Here is a 27,101-nt window from a genome sequence, read left to right on the forward strand (position 1 = left end):
AATAACAAGCTGAGTTATTTATTCCATTTTTGTCATTTTAGCTCTTGAAGAAAGTGGCATGCAAGTTCCCAGAAGTGTATCATGGTAGCTGTAGCATGAAATGTCTGTTCCATCCCCATTAACTAGAGGGGTCTAATTGAATTTAAGTGGCTAAAAAATAATCACATTGCCTACTGTATACTTTTCACTTTGTCTCTTAATCACAGAAAGATTAGACCCACTATGTCAATCTTGGTTCTGTTTAACCACAGCCACTAACATTTGCCCTCTGTGAGGTCTTTGATAATGTGCTCACTCAAAGGGTTTCATCCAGTTTTAAAAGCAGGGCCTGGTAGTGGCTGAGTTCCTGAAAATTTGTCTTAGCAAGTTGAGTGGGATTGTCTGTATTAGCTACTGAGGTGAAAGATTTAGCATACCAATAAAAACCTTCTGTGGGACAAAGAGAGAAGAAGAAATCCTGAAAGATTCTGGTAATTACTGTTCAAAGCTACAAGATTACAGGAGAACCCAGCAGAGGCTAAAAAATCCAGCAGGATCAGGTTGTCCAAGGCTAGCTTGGACAGGCTGTGCAGTGAGATTCTTAATCTTTAGTTGGAGTCAGTCACTGCTACATCAACCTTAGATAACTTCTCTGTCTAATGTCACAGAAGAAAATCTCCATGTGGATTTAACAGCAACAAAAACTGTAGTTGGTGGAACCCCTCTATGATGGGTTGCAGTCTTAACTCTGACAAATTTTTTCACAATTTGGCTGTGTAGAATTTTTCTTCTTTCCATTCTATTAGAAAATTCCTCTCCAGTGCATTCCTACAACAGACACACACACATAAGGATAAGTAGGACAGAATTGTAGCCTCTCTTTAGCACCTTTGCTGTCTGAAGAGCTGCACTGCCTTTCTTCTTCTCAATGCCTTGTTCTCCAAATCCACAGAACAGCTGCATTTGTCTTTGTTGACAATGTTTAATTTACCTTCCCCTGACTATTGTGATCAAGAAGAGTTTCTCTCCAGGTGTACTTGAATGCAGGCAGTTCTGGAAGAGCCAGATCAATGCAGAAGAGTGGTTCCACTCCAGTCAAATCAAGAACACATTTTTATTTCTCTGTTAGGAAGTATTAGATATTTTGGTTCATTCAGAAGATAATTGAAGGAATTATTTTGTTACAGATCACTAGAAATGTAATTTATTTTTTTTTTTCTGCTGCAGAGACCATTCTTTTAAAGAATAGCTGAAATATTTAACTTAGTTCAGCATTATTGGGATTATTGGGTGCTTTGTGATATTCTCCAGTGATGGAGTGTGACATTTTTTTCCTTTTAGGAAATACTCAGTAAACCAGAAGTCTTACTGCACTGAAATAACTCTGCTGCTGCGTGAATAGTGAGGCAAGCTCAAAGGGGTCTCTATTGGAACAAGCTGTGATGGCCTTATTTACTTTGCAAAGAGCCACCTTACATACAAATTGCAAATAAGCATTTTCAGTTCTTGTGTGAAATTGGGCTCCTGGGTTTGGATCTGGGAGTCTGGAGCCATGTTCACTCTCCATGTGACAGGAGCACTGTGGGGTTTTCCTTTGTGGCTGTCCCTCTGCCAGATGTGAGGGGGAGCTCATCTCCTCCTTTGGTCCAACCCCTACTTGCAGTCTCACCTGGCTAAACTTTCACCTGGCCTGGGAAATCCTACACTGAATCAAGCTAGTTCTGGTCTTACACTCTTTTCTGCTGCACACGGTACAAACCTTGTGGCTACTCTTAAATTATTTTGGTAGTTTGACAAATCTGCTGCCTCCAAGGTCTTTGAGCAGAGTGGCAGCCCAGGAATGTCCTTTATTACAAAATCTCTGTGGTGCCTCAAAGCTGTTGTTAAAGTGCACAGGTATTTCTGCATTCCCAGGAAACTGGGACTCTTTCAGGATCCTTCTTATACAGGGAATCTCCTGTCAGGTTATGAGAATATAAAACTTTCTAGTAAATGGTAGTCGGGGATGCTGTTTCAGTTGGGACTGAGGTCTCTTCCAAAGATTGCCCATGGAAATGGGGATATACCAGGTCTGCAGTCTGGCAGTGGATGCTAAATGATTTTTCAAAACTCCCAGCTGCAATCTCCCCAAATCTCAGTCTGTGTTTTCCTGGCTTTAATTTCAGTTTGAATTCTTTTTCCGAGTACTTACAAAAATAGTTTTTTAATAGCAGCAGCCACAGCCAGTTCTAAACACGATTAGTTTATATGTTAAATCCTTTCTGAGTTCTCAGGGGAAGCAGATAACACAAGGTCTCTCTCACTCGGGCATTTTTAAAACGCACGAAATTCTACTATTTCCACGTATTTATTTTTAAGCTGACAGTCCTGCTAAATTAGGAGGAGAGATCTCTGTCTCACCCCTTGCTTCCTTAATGCCTTGAAATCGGCTTTAATCAAAAATCAGCTGCTGGAAGCTGCGGCTGGAGCCGCCTCGGAGGGAGCCTCCTTAGCGGACCCCTATGATGTCAGGATGCATCGAGGCGAGCGGAGCGGAGCCTCGGGATCCAGCGCAGAGCTCCGGCGGCGCTGCCCGGTGCCGCTGCCCGGCGAGAGCTCCGCAGAGCGCTGCCCGCTCCCCGCCGCAGCCCCCTGGAGCCCCCGGCTCCCCCCGGCAGCCGCCCGCATGAGGACCCAGCAGTGCCCCAGCGAGTCCAGCGGGGCTCACAGTGCCGAGAACTGCAGCAGCAGCGGCAGCTCCGGGCTCTCGCCGGGCTCCGATTCAGACAGCAGCGGGGTGGTGTGTGGTGGTGGTGGTGGTGGCATGAGAGGCGTCCTGTCCAGGTACTGGAGCTTGGAGAGTCTGCACTCTGCCACAGGTAAGGGGCTCTTTTCTTTTTTCCTTTCTCCTTTTTTTTTTTTTTTTTTTTTAACTGCTCTGTGATATTGCACTGACCTTGAGAAACCAAACCTTATAAAGTATATAATTTGGAAATGCAGTATCTTCATCTGGAGAGATAACCAAAGCATGCAGTGTTTGCTAGCTATACCCTCTGCAGACTTAAACTTAAACCTAAACCAAAACAACACAGACCCTAAATAGACTTCTTAAGTCAGGAGGGAAGAAATAGGGTTTTAATGGCTTTGGAAATAGTGTGTGGGCTTCTACCTGATTACAGCTGTCCTTGCCTATTGGAACATTTCTCATTTCAGCTTAATCATATAGAGCTGAATGTTAGAGTTGATATTTCTCTGTGTAAATTCCAGTGGGGAGAGTATCACTGCCTCTAGAAAATGCCCAGGCAAGTGCTGTGCAGCAGATGAGAGCTAGGTAGGGTTGCACTGCTGTGCACTGAAGGAGGGAAAGGCAGTTCCCTGACCCAGCTGCTCACGTTCAGTTTTTGCTTTCCCATCCATTACTAAATGTCTTTCTGAACCAGAGATCTTGGAGTCATGTTCATGTAGCCTGGACCTGTTCTGGCTCAGTCTGACATTCTGGTTTTTAGTTACTGATGTGCCTGTTTAGGGTTTGAATGTTTGAACTGCAAGCATAGTAAAGAAGCTTTCTAATTCCCAACTGATCCTAGGAAAGGATCCTGGCAGTGATGTTACTGGCCAATGACTGCTGAGCTGTTCAGCTGTTGCTGTTTAGAGAGATTTTTAATAGAGCTGCAGTAAATTAGTTCCCCTCTTAGATAAATTCAGATAAGTGCCTTCAAGGCCACCAGTGCCTGCCATTTCCTTAGTAAGAATACCCAGTGCTACCAGCTAGAATCAAGGCTCGGGAAGAATTCAGGGTGCAGTTCTGTGTAATCTGCTTTAGTTGTGTGTACTTTTAATTATTGAAAGGTTTTATCATTCCATCTGCTTCTGTAGATTCAGAGCTGTTTAATAAAATCTCCATTGCAGCTCTGGAGTCTCTGCTGAAGTGTGAGGAACTGCACAGCCATACAGGAAAGGGCTACAGCAGGGTGGCCAGTCTCCCTGACTTTCCACCCTGCACACCCCACCTTCCAGGTGGCCAAAAGCACAAACCACCTACAGTACATCCTGAGAGTCCAGGGACAGGGAAAAATCTGAGGGTGAGATCAAGCCATTGGTGCTCTGTTTTGGGGGAAGACCTGGGCTGCAGGTACAAGATGAGGTGCTTTTGCATTCTCACATCTGCTGGCTGTTTTCTCTTGTAACTGGGAGTGCAAATTAACCCCAGCATGCTCTGACATTGGCATGGAGTAAGTCTGGCACAGGGTCTTTGTGCAAACTCTGCTCAGAGTTGTGTGGGGTGGCAGCAGTGGCTCCATCCCCTCTGTGTCACAGGGTTTGCTGTCAGCTGCCCTCCCTGGAAGCATTCTTGGGCTTAATCAGGTCACTTGAAACAAATGGTGTACAGTGATACAAAAGAAGTGAGGGTGATGGCAGAAGCAGGCTCTGAAATTAAGTCTGTTTCTCTAAATGCTCTTTCATTTCCACAACAGTCTTGCTCCCAAGGCTGTGAGGCATGGTGTCATTTTGTGGATGCTACATGCATTTAGCAGGAAATACAGAGATGTGAAGAAATGGAACAGAAAATGGTATGCAGACAGACTGAGGACAGAGAAAAACCAAATTAAGTTTCATAATCACAGTATTGATATATAAATACAATAATAAAAGCAGATCTCTGCATTTCAGACTCCTTGCTGCCTGTGTGGTAGGTGTCTTCTCATGTGCAGAAGATTTCTGAGCAGTTTGTCTCTAACTACTAACACAACTGAGGTCAGAATTAGGATTAAACTTGAGAAAAATGGATCACTAGGGGGAATTTATTTTGTTTTGATTCTTCTCTGTCAGAATTCTTCTTTGGCTTAAACTTAGGAAGTTTTGGTAGAACTGCTCCTCTCCACCAACGTCAATTGCCTGTCTGAGGAGTGAGGCAGGATTTCTCAAAAGCTTGTGCTAAATAACATTTTTGAATGGTAAAATTTAATACACTGTTTAAACCAACCAAAAAAACCCAAGGAAAAAAAAAAAAACAGCAGTAGCAGCTGGCAATGCATGAGAGAAAGAGCAACTAAAATGTGTGGCAATGTCCTCTCCTCAGAGGAGCTGGGAGCCTCCAGCATCTTTCCATGGGATACATCAAGGAGTTAGGGGGGAAAAAGAGTACAGACTGTATGGAAACACTAAAAAGTTGCATTAAAAAAGGTCTGAGGGATGAGTCAGTCCCTCTCCCTCTCTGAAAGGGATTCTGCATTTCCTTAAGGCTGCATAGGTGGGCTTGGCAGAGAGGGTTTTGCTTTTTCCCCTGTGTGTACATCACCTTTTCTTTAGGGGTCTTTGTACTGAGTCTGTTGCTGTCTAAGACTTCAGGGAGGATTAGAAATGAACCAGATTTAAATGACTGAAATGTGGAGGTGAAAAGAAGGTGGGAGGTACAATTGGAATGCATCCATTGGAGTTTTTCTTTTAGATAATTTAGATTCCAGGGAAGTGAAGAGACAGAGATGTATGTGTGTTTATGTATGCATACATTTGACAGTGTGTGATTTCAGAAATACAAACTGACATCCCCTGTGTAGAAAAGACAGAGTTTTCTGAGGTTCACAGGAGCAAAAACTGTCTTTGGTTTGTTATCTTCCTCTGCAGTCAGTAATGAAGTATGCAATTCCTTTTGGTTTGGGGTTGACCTTGTTGTAATATATTGATCAAGAGGGGAAGCTAAATGTTGAAAACAGTTGAAAGAGAAAAGACCTGTTGTTACAGCATAAACTTCTGTGCAAATACTGCCTGACATACAACTATGCAAAAACCCCATGGGCTCAGGCTTGTAGGAAAGGAAAAAAAAAAAATCTAGATTTTTTAGTATGGCATTTCTGGTCTAAATGTCAATAAACACTACCTTACCAGAGAAGGCCCTTCTCCCTGAAGCTAAACATAAACATGAAAATAAGGAATGAAATAAATAAAATGGAAATAAGGAATGCTTTACTCTTCTACCAGGCTTTTCATCTTCTGAGGATGCCAGAGGACTTTGCAAGCATCAGTAACCCTCACAGAGGGCCCAAAGGACTTTCAGAGCATGATTTAGGAGAGATAAAAAGGTATATTTGTTACTTGGACAATATCCTTGCTATTTTTAAATACTTATGAGCAGTGTCCAAGTCCGATGCAGATCCCCTGAGAGAAAAGGACTGGGAGCTGGGGTGGCTCAGCAATTCTGAAAATCAGGCTGTGAGTATCTCAGCTGGCCAAAACCCCCATAAGGCATCCAAATTAAAAGTCACTTTTAGTGCCAGTGCTCCAGCCAGAGATTCAGGGGCACTCTGGGTGCTCTAGGCCTGGTTTCCTAGGCAGGACTTTGTACCCCAGGGCTGTCTGTATCCCATTCATCACTGGTGTACAACTCCACTGAGAAGTTTTTCCTTTAGGATGTTTCCAGGTTCAAGCCTGTGAGCAGCTCTCTTTGCCTTTCCAGCTCCTTTGTTGCAGGAGCTATCCCGACCTCATTAACACTTCTGTTTATTCTTTTTCTTGTCCAAGTTGGGAAGGACTGGAAGAGCAAAGAAAGGTAGGGACAAAGGGGGAATCACAACCTGGAGGACTGGTGGTTGCCATAGTTTCCCTGGGATCCTCTGTGTATTTGTGCACATGTAGCAATTTAATTGTACAGGCTCCACTTCAGTGAGCCTCTGCACAGATTTGTGGCTCCTAATATGCAGATATGCTCATCTACTGCCCTTGGGAATATGGCCTTTAAACAAACAAGAGAACATGAAGCATGGGTGTGGAGGGTTTTTTTTTTTTTTTTCCTTCATTCAGATCTTAAAAAGAAAATTGTGGGTTTTTTAGGAAGGTTTTTTCCAAGTCATTCATTTCATTGTTGTGGCTGATGAGAGAGCCAGTAATAGAGCTGTGGCAAATGCTTTGAGTCTTTCTTGTTTGGCAAGAGATTTTCTTTTGAGCCTTTTCTTTTTCCTTTTTCTTCCCCTAGCCCTGTCTTTTTGGTACTGATGTCTTCAGCTGTGTTCATGGACTGCAGTGCATAATTCCACTGATCCTTCTTTCTCTAGGGTCACTCAGTCAGCAAGAGTGAGAGGTCACACAAGAGGAGATTGATTTAAGGTTCAAATTGCTAGAGAATGCATCCAAAGGAGAGCAGGGAGGAAAAAAAGTGAGTGCCTCAGAGCATCCAGTGCAGCTTCTCCAGGTTGTGTTGCACCATTACCTTGGCAAATCCTGAGCTAGGATATTTCAGCTGGATTCACTGCTTGCACTCTAACATGTCCCATGTGTTCCCTCATTTGTCTCCTGTCACCTGCCAGAATAACTCCCACTCATCTTCTGAACAAATAATTGATAGATTTAAGAACAAACAAACAATAATCCATGCTAAATTCATGTGGGTTTTTTTTTCTCTGTGTAGATTAATTTGTAAGGGTGACTGGTATGGTAAGGTTAAACCTAAGGGCAGTCCTGAACTTTTGAGGAAGAATTACAAGATGCACATCTCTGGGATGAGCTAGTGAGCTGCCCTAAAGCTTAAGTAAATATTTCTTAGTTGAAAATGCATCTTCCAAATAGTGTTGAGTGTTGCTGAATGTGACTTGGCATCACATTCAAATAGTGAGGGCATCTCTATTAGTAAGTGGTTGAGTTCATTCCAGTAAAGGGAATCTCAGTCAATGCTAAGTGTGTGTAAACTTGGCCACTTAACACGTTTAATACACTTACAGAAATGGTTTTTTTCAGTGAAAAGTATCCTCTAGCATCATGTTTTCCACTAAAGGGAATAAAAATAGTGTTAATATAGGTAGGAAGTCTAATCATGTTTCTGTACCTCTGTTTGCAGCAGAACCAGATTTTGTAAGTTCAGCTGCTTTGGAGTTCTAATTACATATTAATGTATTGTGGGTGATTCTAGTAGATTTTCCCTTGAGATTTTTTTGGTGTTGTTTCAAAAGGAGTAAATGCTTATTCTCATGTCCCTGTGGGGCACGGATTAGCACCTGTGACTATCAGAAATAAACATTCCCATCTTTGCTGATGCTGTGTTTGCAGCAGGGAAAGATAAATCTTTGCAACACTGCCTGTGATACTTCCCCAGGTGTCACAGGTACACCATCCTCATCCTTTGCCTTCTCTGCCTTCAAAACAACTCCCATGAAGAACATTTGGATTGTGATCAGTGTTCCCTTTGCTGAGGAATATGACAACTCTAAGGCTGTGTTTTCTCAAAGATTCAGTTACCTTTAGAGCAGTCTTTCAAGCCAGCACTTCTCTGGGATATATCCCAGCTTCAATTGCTGTTATTTTTCTGCATGGATGTGAAACAGCTTTAAGCCACCTGATTTCAGTGCTGCCAGCATCACAGCTCTTACAGCAGGAAACTAGCATGGCCCAAGAGAGTAAAGGAAAGGGGAATGAGGAGGTGCCATGAAGCTTGCCTGACCCTTGCTGTCTTCTCTACCTTTAGGCAGACACCCAAAGGCTGGCAGAAACTTGACCATTCCTTTTCATTTGTGTTATCTGGGTCTAGTTCATGTAGGTAAAAAAGCCCAGCAAAACTAGACTAGAGCATGTTCTGACAAATAGTGTGTGTGCCCAGTGCTCACAGAGAATGTGTGTACTTGCTGCCTACACCAGATGCAGCTTTGCCATGGCTGCTTAGCAATTAGTTGAGTTAAACAATGTAGGGAACAATCCTGCCTGCCCTTTGCCATTGGGATGTGGCTTTTAAATTACTAAGCTTGTCTGTAACTAAGCTTATTCCCTACTAAGGTCTTGTTCTCCAATTCTTCTGGACCATGAGAAGTGTCTTTGAAGGATTAGAGAAATATAGCCCTCTTCTGAGTGTCAGTAATTATCTGTGGAGGCTTCTAATTTAATTAGAATCCTGTCTCATCTCACAATCCTTTTGTGGCCTGCTGTTTGTTAAACCAACTAACTTGTTCAGTGATTTGTTTAAAAGTGCCAGGGACAAGCTGAGTGTGCTGGACCTCACAGGACCTTGGTCTGAGCAGGCCCAAAGTCTCAAGATGAGCTGTCTTGGACACTGAGTGCCTTCAGTGGCTGTGCCATTCTCAAACAGCTGCTCCTCCAAGTGTGTGTCTGCACATGAAAGTGAGACAGTAGCCTGGATGTAAGCTGAGAGGAACATGGTTTGCACCTGGTTAATGTCTTGGATTACATTGTGTGAACATCCAAGTGTTGGCAGCTCTCACTACAAAGATCCCTGGGGGTGTATTTGCCTAAACAGGTAGAGAGCTTTGCTGCTGTTATTCTCAGTCTCTGCTAGCCAAGGAGCAAGAGCTTCACTGGACTATGATGTTGGCTCATAAGAGCTCAAATAAACCTCTTTTTTTTTTTTCTTTTTGCCATGGAGTACAGAGTAATTGCTTTGCTGGAGTAATTGAGCCATTTCCAAGTTGTGCTGTATCCCAGGGAGTGCTTAGGGATGCTCTAATGCATTACCCCAGGTGCAGCTGATTCCTGCATTCTGTGCCTCCAGCAGGGTGAAGGCTGGCAAGTGGTCATAGAATAGGAGGGAAATCAAGTGCTAAAGGCAGCTGAGTACACAATTGTTTTGAATATCCTCCTTGTTCTTACTCTTTTGAATTATATTTTATTTCATGTTTAAGTGGAAGTGTATATAAATATATATATATATATGCATAGATATAAATATATACATTTACATACACACAAGGTTATTCATTAGTTAAGTTTAGAACATTCCTCAGTGAGGTTTCTCAAAAACAAGCATTTCTAGGTGTGGGCTCTGCATTTTTTTTTTTGTTTACCAATGGATAAACAAAAAAATTCTTTTTTTTTGAAATCTTCCTTTAAGAAGGATTTCTTTTAGAATCCTTCTTAAAGGATCTGATAAATGCCTAAATAATAATTTGCAATCCATTTCAAGTGTACTGTTAAGGTACGTGGTACCATCCTCTTGCTTTGAAAGGTTAATTTCATGTGAGTATTTATAAAATAACTTGAAAAAGAAGTTTTTGTGTCAGGAACATGAGGTAAATGCAGAATTTTGATTTTTTTTTCCTATTTTCTATAAAATACAAAAATAATCATTATAATGGCATTGGAATGCTTCATGCTGAGAATAAAGGAAGGTAAGACTAATGATGTTTTCAAAACAGCTGGCAGAGATTTATTTCTATGTGGGAGTGAAATTGCAAGAGTTTTCCTTTTGGCTAATGGAAATACTTTCCATTAGGTAGTTTTGAATTAGGCACTTTTTTTTTTTTTTTAATTTAAGTGTCCCTAAAAATGCAGGAAAAGGCAGTGAGCTAGGAGGTTGAGTGTTAACCCAAAATGATCTGTTGGAATGGGTAGGATTGAGCTACTCTTCTCTCCCTTGGCCAATGGAACCTTTCCAGGCCAGGTGTGAGAAGCCCTCAGCTCTTTGTGAACCACAGTCACACCCAGCTGGGGTGTACATGCAAACAGACAGACTTGGCAGTGGCAAACTGCAGTTCAGGGGGTGTTCTAACAGGCAAAGGAACACCACAAGCAGGGCCTGTGCACCTACTGGCTCCAGCTCCCTGTTCTTGGAGCTGCCATTAACATTATTCTGCTCCCTAAACCATTTTTCTGCTCCCTTTTGCAGGGATCTTTGTAAATGCCAAGGCACATCCGAGTTCAAAGGGGGAGAAGCTGTCTGCAGAATTTCTGAATCCAAACCAACCCAACCTGAGCTGTTTGGGAGCTCAAGGCTCAGCTGCAGCAGGCAGTGAGAATCAGTCTCACCTGCTGAACCCACCCTGCTCCTCTGCTGTGACTTCCCTTGCTGGTCCTCAGGGTGATACCTTGGGGTTTAAGTGTTTCTGTTCTGTGTTGGTGTGCAGCTCTTAGCTTTACATTAAGTGTCACTGGGATCTTTGCACAGGGTGCTGGAGACAAAACAATCCTGTTCCAGCTGGAGACTCAAGGACAATCTCCTCAAACTTCAGGCCCAAAGCGTGAGCAACATGAAAAGAGGAGGGTGGGCAAGCCAGCAAGGAGGATGAAACTTCATCATTTGAAGCTGTTAATTGGGCAGTTAACTCCTATATGCAAATGGACTAAAACCTATAAAAATGTGAGATCTCATGACCACCTTGGAGCCCCCAGGGCAGAGCCAGGACTGTGGCTCTGGTACTGCCAGGAGTGGCTCTGAAGGCACCTCAATAAATCTGCACTTTATTGCTCTGAGCTCCATCCAGCCTCTGCTCCAGCTCCTTGAGGCATCAAGGGAAGTGACCACCCTCTGTGACACTGTCCCTGGTCTGGGACACAGTGCAGCTCTGGAGAATCACAGCAGCCCTGTGTGCTCAAGTGGCCAGGTCAGAGTTTGTGTGAAAAATACACTCCTGCAGTGTTCAGAGGTGAGCTGGGTCCCAGCTGGGAGGTGTCACCAGCTGGGAGGTGACAGCAGGGGGCTGCAGGCAGGTGAGCAATCCCTGAGTGAGGCACTGGGCTGTTCCCAGCCCTACAGTAGGCAAACTGCTCGTGCAGATCCTGTTGTGTGGCTGTGTTGAAACTGTCACAGTTTCTGGCAATACAGAGTGACCTGGATAAGAGAATATCAGTCTGGATGCTGGAGCTGTTGTTTGAAGCCCTGGCTTGGCTCAGCTCCTGCTGACTCTCTCAGGGCCCTCTCCCTGAGCAGAGCTGTGTGTCAGCTCCAGGTCACTGATGGTACATCCTGCTCAGGGCAAAAACCTACTCTGCATGCCTGAAAGAAGCTTTGACAATAAACCTTTTAAGAGAGTTTATTATGAAAACACAGCGTTACTAATACCTCCCAAACAGTGGATTTGGATCAATTTGAAATGTGGCATTCTTATCAGCCTTAAAAGCCTGAATAAATTAAAAAATATGCAGAACCCATCTCTACTGAAACTTGTTGATTGGATATGTCATTTCTCTTTGGAGAGTACAAAATAATTTCATTTGGGCTATTTTTGGTCCCAATTCTGAGCTTCACCACAATCTCTATTCTGTCATAAATCTAGGGCCTGGCAGTCCTATTTCATGCTTACTGTCAGTTCTCTGCCTAGGCTGCATTCTGGGGGTTGGTCAAGTTTTCTTCTGTGAATCTATAGTCACAGTTGGTGGCATAATGCTCACCTGTGCTCATGCTGCTTTTTCTGGCTTACTTGAGAGCACAAACTGCATGGCTGGGACTTCTGCTTGGCCCCCAAATGCCACTTGGCCATCAGTTTTGAGCCTCTGGAGGGCATCTCCAAAGTAATTGTGTGTAGGACAGCCTGTGCATCTTTTAGGCAGCCACTTGTGATTGTCTAATCCAGATAACTCCTCTCATCTGGAGAACTTGGCTTTCAGAAGGAAAAAAAAAAGTACTTCCAAGGGTAAGACAAAGAAATGTTACAGTCCTTCAAGCCTGTGACTTGTCACTTAACAGAATTATTTAAAAATACACTGAATTAATTATGGCCAAGACATTAGTCTTGATTCATCTGAATCATTCTTGATGTCTCTGAAACCACAAATGTAGAAGAGTGTGAGCACTGCTGCATCCCAGTCCTGAAAGGCTGCTTGGCCAAATACATGGGGTTTTTCTGAATCAAGGTGGGACCTGCAACCTGGGATTTTGTCTTCCTCTCACGTGCTACCTTTCTTTCTTTCAGTTTTCATTTTTGAAAAAGGCACCTTGATTGCAAAGATTTTTCCAGTCGTAATAAGAAAACAACAGAGGATGATTTATGATTTTTTGGGAGTATAGGGAAGAGGAGAACCATTCTGCCCATGTGTCAGAGGACCAGGCTCCCATTCTTCTGCTTTACACTTCTCTTGAGGTGTTCACTGACTTGCAGTGGCACCAGTGCTTCAACTTTACAGCTGACTGTGACCCAGTTCCTTTATCATGCCAAGCAAAGAAGGGGCAGTTCAGCAACTCCTGAGTGCTCAGAGGAAGATGAGTCTTGGCTAGGTGCAAACTGAAAGCAGATGAGAGCAGGAGTAACTTCCTTCTGTAACTTCCCAAACTTGTGACAAATATTTTTAGTGGTGGCTTGGCTTGTGTGGTTTGCTGTGCTGGCTGGGGCATTGATCCTTTTCCTTCTCTGATCAGGCAGCAGGGAGGATGGAGGTTTCCCCTGCACGACCCTGCTTTGCCAGGAAGCAGAATTGCAAGATTGACACTGATTTTCTTTAATCATGTTTGAATTTCCAGAGTCCTGGAGAGCTGAAGCCCTGGGCTACTCCTGAATTTTACCTGCTGCAGAAGTTTCTAGTTTTGCTTGAGGGCTTCCAAACAGCCTGAATCTCAGAATGCTTTAGGCACCCCTGCAGGCTGTCTAATCCTATTCCAATGCTCTAACCAGAGTCACCTGCATAAGCAGTCAAGTTTTATTATCTCCAGGAATGGAGACTCTGCAACCTCTTTCAGGCTGTGGCTACCCTTAGTGTAAAAAAAGTTTATATTGGGAAAGAATTTACTGTACTTTGGTTTATATCTATTTCTTCTTGTCCTTTTATTGGCCACCAGATCAGAGTCTAACTGTGTCTTCTACACCTCCCTCATGAGGTACACATTGTCCAGATCTCCCTGAGCCTTCTCTTCCCCAGGCTGAAGAGCCCAAGCTCTCTCAGCCTCTCTGTGTATGTCAGGTGCTCCAGTGCCTTAAACACACCTGACCTTCAGCTGGACCCACTCCAGGAGCATCCCTATGTTCCTTGCAGTGTCATTTGCACTGGAGTCCTGGCTGAGTTGAATGTGGTGTGTTTTCTGGACTCCTAACCACCTTCATGATAACTGGTATCACATCTGAAGCTTTATCTGTCAGGTGCTTTCTTTGGCAAGGCAGGTAGGGAAATGAAATTTTCTGAAAACACAGAGCAGAAGCAAAATTTCCCTGCCTTAATCCTGAGGGTTTGCTGACAGCTGGATCACTGCAGGATTCACAAGTTGCTTCCTATTGATCAGCTGAGCACATAGCTGGAGAGGAAGCTTTGAGGAGCCAAGACAGGTCAGAGCTGCTTGATTGCAGCAGATATTGTAGCTGATGGTTCATTAGTGCCTGTACAGGCAGTGTGTGGTGCCTAAATCTCTGAAACAGCATTTAATTCTTTTAGGGGATGAATTGATGGTGTAGGATATTCTGTATGTTTGTGGTGGGGTTTGGGGGCCTCTTGCTGCATGTTTCTGCACTTGCAAAGCTTGCCAGTGGGACATGGGGTGTAAGCATCTGATCAGTGCTGCTTTTGTTTTTCTGAGAGTAATGTCAGATAGCAGCTGGACCATGGCCTCAGGCATGTGTCAGGCCAGGCTTTGGTGCACATGTGGGAGGGATCTGGTTGTACAAATAGTTTATGCAAAGGTGGAGCCTTGTCTGGAGGATCCTTAGAAAGCACTGAGGCTGTGTGCTCTTCTGTCAAGCCTTGTATGTGGTTTCTGCACTGTGTACAGGCTCATTCAGTCCCACTATTTATAGCTCTCCATAAGTAACAAGTCATAGCACAGAAGGGACCTGCCATATTGGGCACAACAGCCTACAGTTTTGTGCTGCAATACTCTAATTATTAATCCCAGAAATCTGTGTGAGAGGCCATTGTGCTTGTTAGAATGAGCCCTTGTGAGTAAATTCCCTGGATAACCTCATTTAAGCACAACATCCCTTGGTTGTGAATATCTTTTCTCATTGCTCAGCCTGTTGTGCACAAAGGGTTTTGATCTAACAATTTTCTTGGACAATTTAAAGCATTGCCATTAGAACAGGGCTTTCTCCTTGGAAGCACTGATCTCAGCTACCTTCTTCTTGACAAAGCACCTGAGGCAGCAAGACTTTGGGAGTTCCTTGATGCAGACTCTGGAAGTAGATAGGAATGCTGGGAGGAAAGGGGTTTTGGCAGTCACTCACTCTGAGTGCTCTCTGTGGCAGGCAGGCACATTACCTACATTCCTGCTCTGTTCTGCTCTCCTATAAAGCCTAAATACAAGGGGGTTGTGTGGGTTGCTAGGTGCTGTCTGTAAGATAATCAAAAGGCAAACAGAGCTGGGCCATAGACCAAAACATTGCTTCAAGTACCTTACAAGGGCCACAGAAAGAGTTTGAACTCTGCTGCAGGTTGGAATTTCCTGCTCCCTACATAGCTCTGATTCAGGATCTCAGAGCCCTGTGCTGGAAGTGTTTTAGTGGGTCTTTCACTAATTCACTATTTTAAATGGATTGATATTGAAGTGCTGGGCAGTTCCCACACACTGAGGTTCTAGATCATCATTGTGCTGGAATGATGTCACAGAGCAGCAAGAAGAGCAAGGTTTTGTCTTATGGCATGGAGTGTGTTCCAGGCCAGGCTGGACGGGGTGCTGGGCAGCCTGACCTAACTGGTGGCATCCCTGCCTGCAGCAGGAAGCTGAAGCTTGGGGAGCTTTAAGGTCCTTTCCATCCCAACCCATTCTGTGATGATTCAGTGGTAAGGCAGCAGCTGACACAAGGACCTCAGGTCATGTTCTGCACCCTGATGGGGTTTCTGCAGTGAGAGAAGCTGCTTGCAGTGCTCTACAGGAGTCCTTCCAGCTGTGTGAACCTCACTTGGCTAGGAGAAGAAAAATGCTGCTGAAACCTTCTGAAGTGACTTAGAAGTTGTCTTTCTTTCTTTATGGCAGTCTTCTGTTTGTAGAGCAGCTCTGGTGAAAGAAAATGAGCATATGAACCTCAGCTCTTTAAAAACAAGGGTGGGAAACAGAAATTAAACCTTTCTTCATCAGCAGTTAATGATGAAGAACAGCTCAGCTGTTGGGCTCTGTGTTGGAGAAGTCAGGGTGAAGCCAGGCAGCTGGTTCCCTGCCTTCTGCAGCTGGAGAGAGCACAGGGGGCAGAAATGAGATTGAGAGAGCACTGCTATCCCAAAGGGCCCCTGTTAATTCTTCTCTGAGTGTTTACCCACAGCCATCAGGAAGGAATTGGGTTTAAATGCAGTGCAGCAGAACACCCTCTAGTCATGTGTCTCTTCCTTCTCTGTTTGTTGAAGTCAAATGTCTATATTTGGCACATCCAGGCTGTTGTCATGGAAATGGTTGTATTGACACATCCACGGCAGAGCAGCTTTGTTCTCTACTGAAGGATCAGGATGATGGGTGAGAAAGGAAGAGTCCTTTTCTCAGCACTCAGGCATACAGAATATTTGTTCTTCAGCTTCTTCACTCCAGTTGGAAGGCACAGAGCTGTTGAAAAAGTTGTTTTGAGCTAATATTGAAAGGATTGTGTAGGACAATATCCAGTGCTTGGCCACAGAGCATTACTGAGCATCACAAAAGATGGGATCCCACATAGCTGGGATCACCAGCTGGATCCCCAGCTCCAATAGCTGCCTCCTATATAGCTGTGTGCTACTGATTAGCACCAGTGCAGAGCACTAAAATCTCTGCCCAGTCTTTTTTACCCTGTATTTCTAGTCAGTGGGAGATCTTGTGTGTACCTGCTATTTTGAAAATGGTAGGAAAGAAGACATCTATTTGAACATTGTATCTGGAAATGTCAGGGACTTAAGCCAGTTATTTCCCACTTATCATAGGGGAAAAAAAGAGTTAATAACAGGGCAATATTTGAAGATTTAATGAACTTAGAAGAAATGAGTAATATTGGCAGATTTCACTCCTAGTGTCCTTTCTGCTGCTGCCAGGCCACCCTGCATTTTCCCCAAGATAGGTCCTCTGCTGTGAGAAGGGGAGAGAATAGAAGAAAGAATGTTGGATCTGTTTGCCTCAGATCAGAGTGTTTTCACAGCCTGTTGCTACAGGGAGCTTCTCAGCTTCATGCCAAGAAGAGTCAGAAGATAAGGAACTTCAGAGCAGCGAGGGAAGCCACATCTTGCATCTCGGAACTGAGCTCTGCAGGGTTCTTTCCTCCAGTGCCTGGATCTGTGGGAGGAGTTCCTCCCCCTCCTGTGCATCTTGAACGTGCTGGGAGATTATTTCAGGGCATTTCGTCAGACTCTTGGTGGGTTTTAGGTCTCTGTTACACGTGCACGTGGAGGCTGGTACGTGCTTGGTAAAAGCCATGCTGTTTGTAATGCAGTCTGTGTATCCAGCATGATCCAAAAGTCACCCCAGTCTGACTGCAGATAGGGAAGGTCTTTTCTGGTGGCATTGACAAAAAGCTGCACTTCTTACAATGGCCTGGACAGATGAGACAGAGTGCAAGTGAAGGCAGCTCCTGTCCTGCACTGTAGCACCATGGGGGTTAGCTGGGGGTTGCTGCTACCTGTGTCTTATTCCCCAATAAGAATCTCCTGTGGAAAGGCCACTTGAGTGAGCATTCAGGCAAAGCAGTCGAGTCCACACCCCACACTCACCAGGGCTGGCTCAGCCAAGAGAGGCAGAAGGCCTTTGATATGGCCAGATCCAGTGAGGTTTATTTCAGCAGGCTGTGTTCCCAGGGGTCCCAGGACGAGGGAAGAGATGAGAATCTTGACTCCAAGTTTCAGAAGGCTGATTTATTATTTTGTGATATATATTATATTCAAAGAAAATGATTTATTAAAACTACACTAAAAGACTAGAAGAAAGGATTCCATCATAATGCTAGCAAGGAATAGAAAGGAATGGAATAACAAAAGCTGGTGACTCTCAGAGAGTCCAAGCCAGCTGACTTTGATTGGCCATTAATCAGAAACAATCCACATGGACCAATCAAACATGCACCTGTTGCATTCCACAGCAGCAGATAATCATTGTTTTTCTTTTCCTCTGAGGCTTCTCAGCTTCTCAGGATAAAAATCCTGAATGCCTGGCAAAGGGATTTTTCATAAAATATGTCTGTGACAATGCTGAAGGGGAAACCAGGGACAAAAGATGAGACTGTGTGCTCTGCACAAGGTTCAGTATGGGAGGGCACGGGGGTGGCACAAGGGGCACTGCCCTACAGGGAAGACTGGGCTGGCCACCAGGGATACCACAGCCAATGAGGAAACAGGGAAAGGAGGAACCAGGAGAATTTGGGACATATGGGAAAAGGAGCTGGAGTGGTTCATGGTGTTGTGCAAGACTCCATGGGGAAGTCTTTTCTGTCCACCTAGGTGGGGAAAACTCAATGGTAAATTCTTCCATGGCAATGCCCTGGGGATTTCCCTGAGGGGGAAGGATTCCACAGCAGATAGGGAAGGTCTTTTCTGGTTGCATTGACAGAAAGCTTCACTTCTCACAATGGCCTGGACAGAGGAGACAGAGTGCAAATAAAGGGAGCTCCTGTCCCTGCACCACAAGTGAACTCCAGGTTCAGTTGCACTCAATGCACTCCAGGTCCCCCTGTAGGAAGGCAGAGCAGGACTTGCCCAGAATCCACTACTTCTTAGGAGCTTTGATGAATTTAATCTTTTGAGATTTCAAGAATGTTTATTCGTTTATCAACTTCCCAGATATTGTTGGATATGAGCAATACATGTAAGGGTCATAAATGCCTTTGTAATTAGTGCTTCCCAAACTCCAAGCTTTCTAATTGTCCATTGCATATTTGAATTTTAAAAATATAGGTAAGCAGAACAAAAAAGGTTGATTTTCTTTTTTAAGGTTTGATGCAAACATCTGTTTCCTGATGTTTTTATTTTGTACATGTAAGAAGGGAACCAGATGGGAAGGATTTTCATTTTGTGTAGAAATTTGCAATGTTAAGAACATCATCTTAATATTTTATCTGCTTATATCTGTGCCAGCTGTTCTGCCTGAGAAAGCTGCTGCTCCCTTTAGGGTGCTGTGGCCCTAGCACAAACTGGTCACCCTGTAAATGCTGGCAGATTAGAATTACAGAACCTGTACTATTGCATTGACAAATGCAGAAGCATCAGCAGCAGCAACTGGTAACTTACTGTTTGTCTCTGATAAAGCCAAATACTGAAAAATATTCTCTAAACTTGGCCTTTAATTGTGGCAAGTGAAAAAGAAAGATGGTCAAGATTTATTATTAGATGCCATTATCTAATTACTATTAGGTGACATGATTTATTATTAGACACCACTTGTTAGATAAAGTGCATCCTAATTTCTCTCCTTCCCAGGAAGGGAGTTCTCTTGAAGAGTGATAGCATATCTGTATTGCTGCTCTGGGCACAGTGGGTGAAAGCCTTGGATGGCTTTTGTCTGCAGGATGTGGTTCTGGTTGAATAATGGAATAAACAAAATATGGAGTAGAATTAGAACAAGTTCCCAGACAGTTTTTCATATTAGAAACTGGGGAAGACCTTAAGAAGAAATATTTTCTTTTAAAAGCCATTTTTACATACATTTTCTTGGAGCAAAGGGACTTTTGCAGATAAACCTAACCTGAGGTAATCTTTCCAGATCAAGGAACTTCAACCAGGGAAGAAGTGTTGGTTGCTTTCAGATCATCTCTCTGGTGAACTTTTTCTTTTTGTGTCTCAGATTGGCAATATAGAGAAAACAAAAGTGTTCTTTTTTGATTGGGACCACCTCTGAGGCAAATGTCAAGTGAAGGCACAGCAGAAAGGGTGAAGGAATCACTGGAAACTTTGATATATATTCTGTTGAGCTGTACATTGCCTTTGGTAAAAAAAATGAAGGCTGTTGGCAAGCTAACCTTTTTATAAAGATAACAAAGGTATAGAAATGCTGTCCTTATCTGGCTTCTTCCAGTGGAAGTAGAGAGAAATCTCTCCTGACACCATGGTGGAAAATTTGATGTGGTGCAGAAGCAGAAAATGCCAAATGCAAAAATGTCATCATCCCTATTGCAGGATGCCACCTTGGCTAATACAGGAAGTCCAACTCTGTTATTTAGCAGCATGAGGTGTTTGACACACAAACTACTTTGGGCAGGCAAAACCAGCTCAGTTCCACATTGCAGCTCCCCAGTCCCATGCAGTGTGTTCCCCTGGCACCAGGTGTACCCAGCTGGCAGGTGGTGGATGGCTGCAGCATTCTGAGTTGTGCAGGAACATTTCCATCAGCCAGACTTTCAGGGTTGGGCAGCCTGTTCATGAGGAGCAATAGAAAGATGCTTAATCAGATTCCCATAAGCAATTAGTTCTGCTTAAAATGTTAGTAATAATTACTTCAGGCAAATGTTTTACTGTCTTGTTTTGGTGTGACCTCCCTGTCTCCTGGCTTCTGAGGAATAAATTGACATATTCTGCAGTGCCCACAGCTTGTGACATGAGTGAGACAATGGGATTTGGTGTCTGGTTGGTATTTCTGATTGAGAAGTTAAATGGCAGATGATGGTAGCAAATGCTGAAGGTGTTGGTGTTTTCAGGTGGGTGCTCTGGCTGTGGAAGAGTAACATGTCCTGGATCTTTGTCAGTGTCATGTCCTCCCCTGCACTATCCAGAGTCTGCTCCTTCACTGGTGCTCCCACCTTTTCTTCTTGCATGGCCACTCTCCAGTGAGTGGATTTTCCAGCTTCTTGAACACAATGATTTCTTCATCCTGCCACCCATACATCATCACCTTCAAACAGCTCTGTTCCCTCCAAAACTTTCTCCATTATTGCTTTCCTATTTCTAAGCATCATTTCATGTGCTCCTAATTCAACCTGTCATTTTGGTTTGAGTTTTTAAGGTATTTGGGGAGAAATCCTTGAATTTTACTGGACTCCTGAAAGCTTTTGACATAGAGATGAATTGTCCCTGCTCTCCAGAAATCTCTCCACCTCTGTTGGAGAACCTTAAACTCTGTATAGATCATCCTATAACAAACCTATGGCTTGGCTGCAGGACTTGGGTCACCTTTCAGCACTCTGCCTCTGCTCCAAGAACAGCCTGAGGCTGTGCTCTCTGTGTCTGGGTAGCTGCTGCAGATTCAGGTTTAGCTAAACTGTCAACAAGGTAGAACTTTGCTGGGTGGAGATCAGACCTTTGTCTCAAAGTGGATCCAGTCCTTGTGTTTTACAGCTTTCAGGGTAACCTGCTCCTAGCTGACTTCAATTAGCTTCTGCTTTTCCAAAGGGAAACCTTAGAAGTGTGCCTGGAATTAAAATGTCTTACTCTGCTTGTGTTGCCATGAACTGAAAGCACCTCCTGCAGGAAAGAACAGTGTGCAGGTGAGAAGATGTTATCTCAAGGAAAAAGAAAGTTTCCAAAGCAGTTGCATAATATAAAGTGACATTGAAAATTAAAAGCTAATTTGCCTGCAAAGTTAGCTCTGACTCACTAGACCTTGCTCTGCTCAACTCTCAAAACTATCTAAAATGGTGATTTTCACATCAGGTGTCTCAGCTGCATTCCAAGAGCCTCATGCTCTGGAAGGGGATTGTGTAATTAGCTCTTTTTATGACTGATTACATCAGTTTTCCTCCTTCAGCTGCTGAATACAGTTGTTGATAAGTAGCAGTTGTGATAAACACAGCATAAGCTGGGAATGTCTCTTACCTGCACTCACCTTCTTCCATATGCACTGTTACTTTCCATAAAACTATTCATGCCATCTTTGATATTCTATTTGGAATCCAATTTTAATGTCTTTGCCTTTATTTAGACTTAAAACCACAGGAAGTAAACCCAATTTAGCTGTTTGATGTATGGATCTCCTATGGATCTCCTGGCTTTCAAGGAAAAGCATTTGAAATTGGTGACTTGCTCTGTGAACAAGTAATTAGTGTGAGCTATCAGGAAGATAAATTAGCTGCATTTCAGTGCACAGAAATGAAGACTTTCTGTGGCATCAACAGGAAATACCAGTGGTTTACAGTGGGCTGCTTCTCAGTGTTATTTTAATGCAAATGGGCATGAGCTAATTGGTCAGGGATAGAGGGAGCTCCTAATTGGAATGTATAAAGAAGAGGCAAACATGCAGAAGAAAATTTCCAGTAGAGCACTTTTCCACTAGGGAGGAAACTGCAAGGTTAGCTAGGCTATACCTGCAGCACAGCTTGGCCTGCTTCCATGAAGAATTTTGTAATACACAGATTTGATAGACAATCAGTATTTCTGCAGTTAATGCCAATTTACGACTTAAAATAATCTTACCTCTGCTGTGTGACAGCTGTTGCTTGTGAGACTGGGTCAAGTGAGGACAAACCAAGACAGGCAGGAGGTTTGTATGACCCAGCAAGGGTTCTGGGACTAGGATGGGAATGTCTCTCCATCACTGGAGGTGTTTCTCCATCCTGTGCCCCAGGTTGAGTGGACATGCTCACTGCCGGGCTGGCAAAGCTGCCTCTATCCCTCCTACAGTCCTGCAGGCAGAGGCATTTCACTTCTGGCAGTGCTCATGCTGAAAGGAATTCAGGGAGGGGTGGGTATCCATTTCACACTTGACCAGGCAATAAATACAGGAGGCAGCAGACAAAGCTGTAAGTTCCTGAGGGGCCTGTGCTTCATTTATATTGATGCTATTTTCTGATGTCAGACAAAAACTGTATCTCATGGCTAAAACGAAGTATCCACTTATGGGTTGAATAATTGGTGGTTTATTAGTGATAACAGGAGATTGATGCACTGGGAATTCAGTTCTGCCCATTGGTCTCATATTCCTTTGCTGGACTTCTGCATTTTGTGCATTCTCTCAGCAGCAGAGTCTGTGAGATGGTGAAAAATACGGGGCTTGGTCTTGGGGAATTTTTTTTTGTCTGAAAAGATAAGACTTTTCATGTCATGTTTAATGTAATTCCTTCAAAATTGTCAATTAGCCCTTACAAATGATGGAATTAGCTACTCATTAGCTTTTCATGTTGCCAGAGGAAGGACACAGTTCAGCCCCTGGGGTCATGAGCCAGTGGATGGATGTCTTAGGTGCACTTCAGCTAGATCACAAAGACTACCACTGGCCATGGAAAATCCTCTGGTATTTCCTGGCAGCTGGCCACTAGTGAAGGCCTTGAGCTAGATAGCTTAGGAGCTTTAAGTAGAATGAAGTTGGATGAATCTGGGCCCTAATCCCTGTTTACCTCAATGTTTTCATCTGTGGTTTGGCAGCTTCATTTGCTGTGCGTGCTAAGGCTGAGGTCTTGCTCATTAATACTGAAAGAGATTAAAGACTGTTGTTTTCCATGCATGGTCTTCCACAGGTTCCAGCAATCTGGAGACTAAAGGAATTTTGGTGCTCTTGCTGGGGTGGTGGATCTCTGTGTTAGGTTCTGTCTGTGATGGGAGGAGGTTCTGTCACTTTTAGTGGTTGTGCTGTATGGCCTGGGTTGGTGGGAGATGTAAACCCACCTTTCCTGTGAGGTTTGCCAGGAAGAGAAATGGGGCTGGAGCTGCTGAGGGGAGCCCACATTTGGAGTGAGATCTGTTCCATCTGTGACTGAGTGCTCAACACATCAGACATCAGCACTTGGTTGTGTTCATGCTCTGCTTTGTTTGAGACCATGGGCTACCTGGGCTCAGCCCTGGGGGAGTTCATGTTGGGACTCAGGTGTTTATTATTTCTTATCAGTAAAACAGTCTCACTGCTGGGAGTTCTGCAGTTCTTTTCATTAGAAGGCACAAAATGCCCAACAATCTCTTGGCACAAGGGCTTTTAAGACTAAACTATCCCATGAAGAGCTGACACCTGGATTATTTTCCCTTTTACCCCAATAACTGATCCCACAGAGCCCCCAGTGCAGACTTCTCTGCCCAATTACAAAATGCCCCCCAAACCCATGGAGAAGGAGGAAGAAGCAGCATGAAGAAGAAACCCAGGACAGCACCCTGTGCCTCCATCTTGCTTCCATCCACAACATCCTAAAAATCCCACACCCTCAATTTCTCACCCAGTGACACACCCACACTGCTCTCTATAATCATTTCACACTTTTGTGGGTTCCAGTCCATCTTGGAGTCTGGGGAACTTTCTCCATGGATGAGGGTCAGAGTCAGAGCTGCCCTGGGGGTCAGGGCACCCCAGAGCAGACAGAGGAATATTCCCTGACGTGCCCTGGGTTTGCACATGGGAGGAGAGAGAGGCAGACAGGAGGACTGCAAAGGGCACTTGGCTTTTGTTGCAAATGGGATCTTTTGTCTAAGCAAGAACACAATCTTTGGTGCCTCTTTTTATAGATGCCAGCTGAACTCTTGAATAATTCTGTGCAGTTCTGCTTTCAGGGGAACAGGAATGTTTAATGATAATGACTCTTACCTGAGGAACTGAATTCAGAGCATCTCTAAAATCTTAGCTTGATGCCTAATATGGAATGCAGAAAAGGGCTGTAATTCCTGAGCCCAGGGCAGAGATGAAAGAAGCTGGAAGCATTAGTCTCCTAAGCCTGTGTGACAGCTTTTTTCTATTTTATTAATGTTTGCTTTAGAAAAAAAGATGCACTTGCTCAGTTTGCTCATTTTCTGAGACCAATTTATGTTCTGAGTTCACCCATACTCTTTTCCTTACCGCTATGGAATTTGGTTGTATTAACAATGAAAGAAAAATCCAGAGGATTGATCTAGAGAGAGGCATAATTTATGGAAGGAGGAAGCCCTGGGAGACATCTTACCATGCCAGTTTTCAGCAGGAGAAGTGAGCTCCTCAGCTCTTTTGTCCAGATGTCATGGTAGACAGACCTCCAGAACTCTGGCTGCAACAGTTGCAGAAAACAGAGTTAATCACTTTGGCACCTGGCTAGCTAATTTACTACTTGACTCTGAAAAATAGGGAGCTTGGGAATCTTAATGCAAAGTATAATGAGGAAGAAATAACTATAATGAAGTAAAAACTAATCAGCTAACTCAAACCTGAATTAAATTAATATTTTTGAGCAATGCATTGTTCAAACATTTCAGGAAGTGCAATATAAATAAAAGGCTCTTACTTTGAGGAAATTTCATTACTGCATTAAAAAATCCATGTATCCCAAGGTGAAAAATGCCACTTCTGTCCCCACTTTTTTGAAGAAACTGTTCACTATGAAAACACTTCATTTTTCATTACACATTGTTGTACAGTGACCTAAGAAGAGTTAAGGGCACAAGAACATGAGAAGTTCTGGACCCAGTTTGACATCGCAGAGGGAGTTACTTTAAATTTAGAAATTGGACAAGCTGTGTAAACTACTTGTGCATTTTTGGTTTTGGTTATTTGGTAGGTTTGCTTGGATTGCACAAAAATTGTTCCAAGTTCTGTCCTGCTCCCATCTGTTCTTGGCTCTGGTCAGCTTCACTGGGAGCAGAGAAATGTGCAGTTAGATTCTGTTTGTGCAGAACACATCATCACAGAAAGCTTTGGGTTGGTTCTTATGCCTTTAAATGAAAAGACAAGATTCTCATGTTTGTATTTTACCCATGAGCCTGAAACACCTCTCAGTGCCATGTTTCAGGATAAAGGACAGTTTTTATCTGCCCTGGGTCAGTGATCACCAAGTTTTTATTCCTGATAAGGTTGGCTAACTGGAAGAAGAAAGCACTGCACACAATTTTAGGTTCAAGCACTATTCATATAGTGTTTTATAGCCAATTATTATTGTCAATAATTGATATAATAATTGATATAATTGATTATAAAGTCGATTATTATTGTCTATAATTGATATATCCAGGTATTGTAACATTACCACTGACCAAAAATAACAGTGATCTGGTCTGAACAGAGATTGGGAGAATTTGGTGCTTGCAAGTGTGGTTTTACAGCAGGGCTTCAAAACATGATTAAACAAAGATAACTTGCAGTGTTTGAGGTGGCAGTGAAGGTTTGGAATGTGATCATCTGCTGAAAACCTTAGTGGATTTCTTCATGTGTAACATGAATTAATCTGCAACATATCAGTGCCATGACAGCATTAGGTCTGTAAAATTAACCAGGAGGATATTATCTGCTAATTAAAAAGATGAGACCTTTCTGACTGGAAGGGCTACAAGGATGCAGCTCTTAGGGCAGAGCAAGAGCAGGTGGCTTTGTCCTGTGCCTGCTGCAGGTCACAGCTGGCTCTGGTACCAGTTATGGAGCAGCCACTTGGGTCAGTTGTGCAGGTGGATAAGGAGCCTTTATTTAGCCATGGATGTGGAGCCTGCTCACTGTCAGCCCTGCCCTCAGGAACAAGTGTCCACATCAAGATAAACACAAAGGGGGCTCTTCTTGTCAAACTCCAGAGGACATTTTTCAATTCTTCCCAAGAGGTTCCTTCCTAAATAGGCCCGAAGAGCTTCAGGCTCTTGTAGACAGCTCAGATGGCTTCTGCTTTTGCTCCACCTGCTCTCAAAATAGACAGTGAGCACTTGAAGGTTTTTGGCAGCCCATCAATGTTTCTCAAGTGCTCACTTCCCATTGGAGCTGAAGGTGCTGTGTGGGGACATGCTCTTACTAACCTTGAATTGAAGTGATCACAGCAGGAACATGAACTAACTCACTTTGCTTCTTTGTGTTCTCTGTGAATTCCCTGTGCCTATGGCTGGGCAGCAGCTTGTTGGCTCTGTTTCCTGTCTTGTCTTTTATCTTTTCATCCAGATTCACCCTCTTTCATTTTTTAGTGTTTTGATTTCTGAAAGAGAAAGAAAGGCCTCTCTGATGAAAGAGGTGGGCATGACCATCCTTTCAAGAGAGGAGAGAAAGAAAAAGTGAAGCGTTGTGTAGCATGAGTGAGCATTTGCTGAACAACATATGATTCAGTGGCACCAAGTATTCATGGTTTTATTGTGAAGCAGAATGAAATTCCCAGTGGTCACAGTTCAGAGCAGCAGAAGCCCTGATAGGAATGTGGGTTTTTTTTCTGAGAATTTTTCTATGTGAATAAATTCAGTTTGCAAAATGGAGTGAGGAATACCTCTTTTTTTTAACTGACCTCTTTTTGGCTTCTCAGCTTCTTTCACTGTCTGCTAGCCAGAGACAAGTCCTATCAGAAATTCCCACAGTTCTTTGCCCCTCTCATTCTCCAGCCACCTAGAAATCACTTGCTATTTATGGATTAGTGCTGGGAAGAAGTTATCTGGGGAACTTGAGAGTAAGAGGGTGCATTTCAAACTTATCTCTGGATCATACATGTGTATTGTCCAAAACTCCCAAAATCTGTTCTTGTATCCTGGGTAATGTGCAGAGAGCAAGAAACAAAGTTGGCAAATATAGTATAAACAAAATGTAATCATATTTATGGCAATTCTACTGGAATCCTGGTGTGAAATCAGAATTTCTACTTTAACATCTGTAGCTATACTAGAATGTGTGTTTGAGGAAGAAAGCAACCAACCAGCCATTTTAAGCTGGATTCTGATTCCTGCACTCGTTCCTCAAGCTGTCAAGAACCATACCTGCTCTCTTTAAATAATGAGGGAGAAGATTATAGAACTATGCT

General features: G+C 43.5%; 1 protein-coding gene across 1 annotated transcript in view; it reads left to right on the forward strand.

Moving 5' to 3' along the window:
- The first annotated feature begins 2,548 nt into the window (after nucleotides 1-2,548).
- The window catches only part of ARHGEF4 (Rho guanine nucleotide exchange factor 4), a 112,381-nt gene continuing 87,828 nt past the window's right edge, over nucleotides 2,549-27,101 (forward strand). The window contains 1 exon segment of the mRNA XM_059854971.1: nucleotides 2,549-2,837. Within this exon segment, the coding sequence (XP_059710954.1) occupies nucleotides 2,645-2,837 (193 nt within the window). The 5' untranslated portion in view covers nucleotides 2,549-2,644.

The sequence above is a fragment of the Haemorhous mexicanus genome, chromosome 10 (assembly GCF_027477595.1).
Source record: "Haemorhous mexicanus isolate bHaeMex1 chromosome 10, bHaeMex1.pri, whole genome shotgun sequence".
Lineage (NCBI taxonomy): Eukaryota > Metazoa > Chordata > Aves > Passeriformes > Fringillidae > Haemorhous > Haemorhous mexicanus.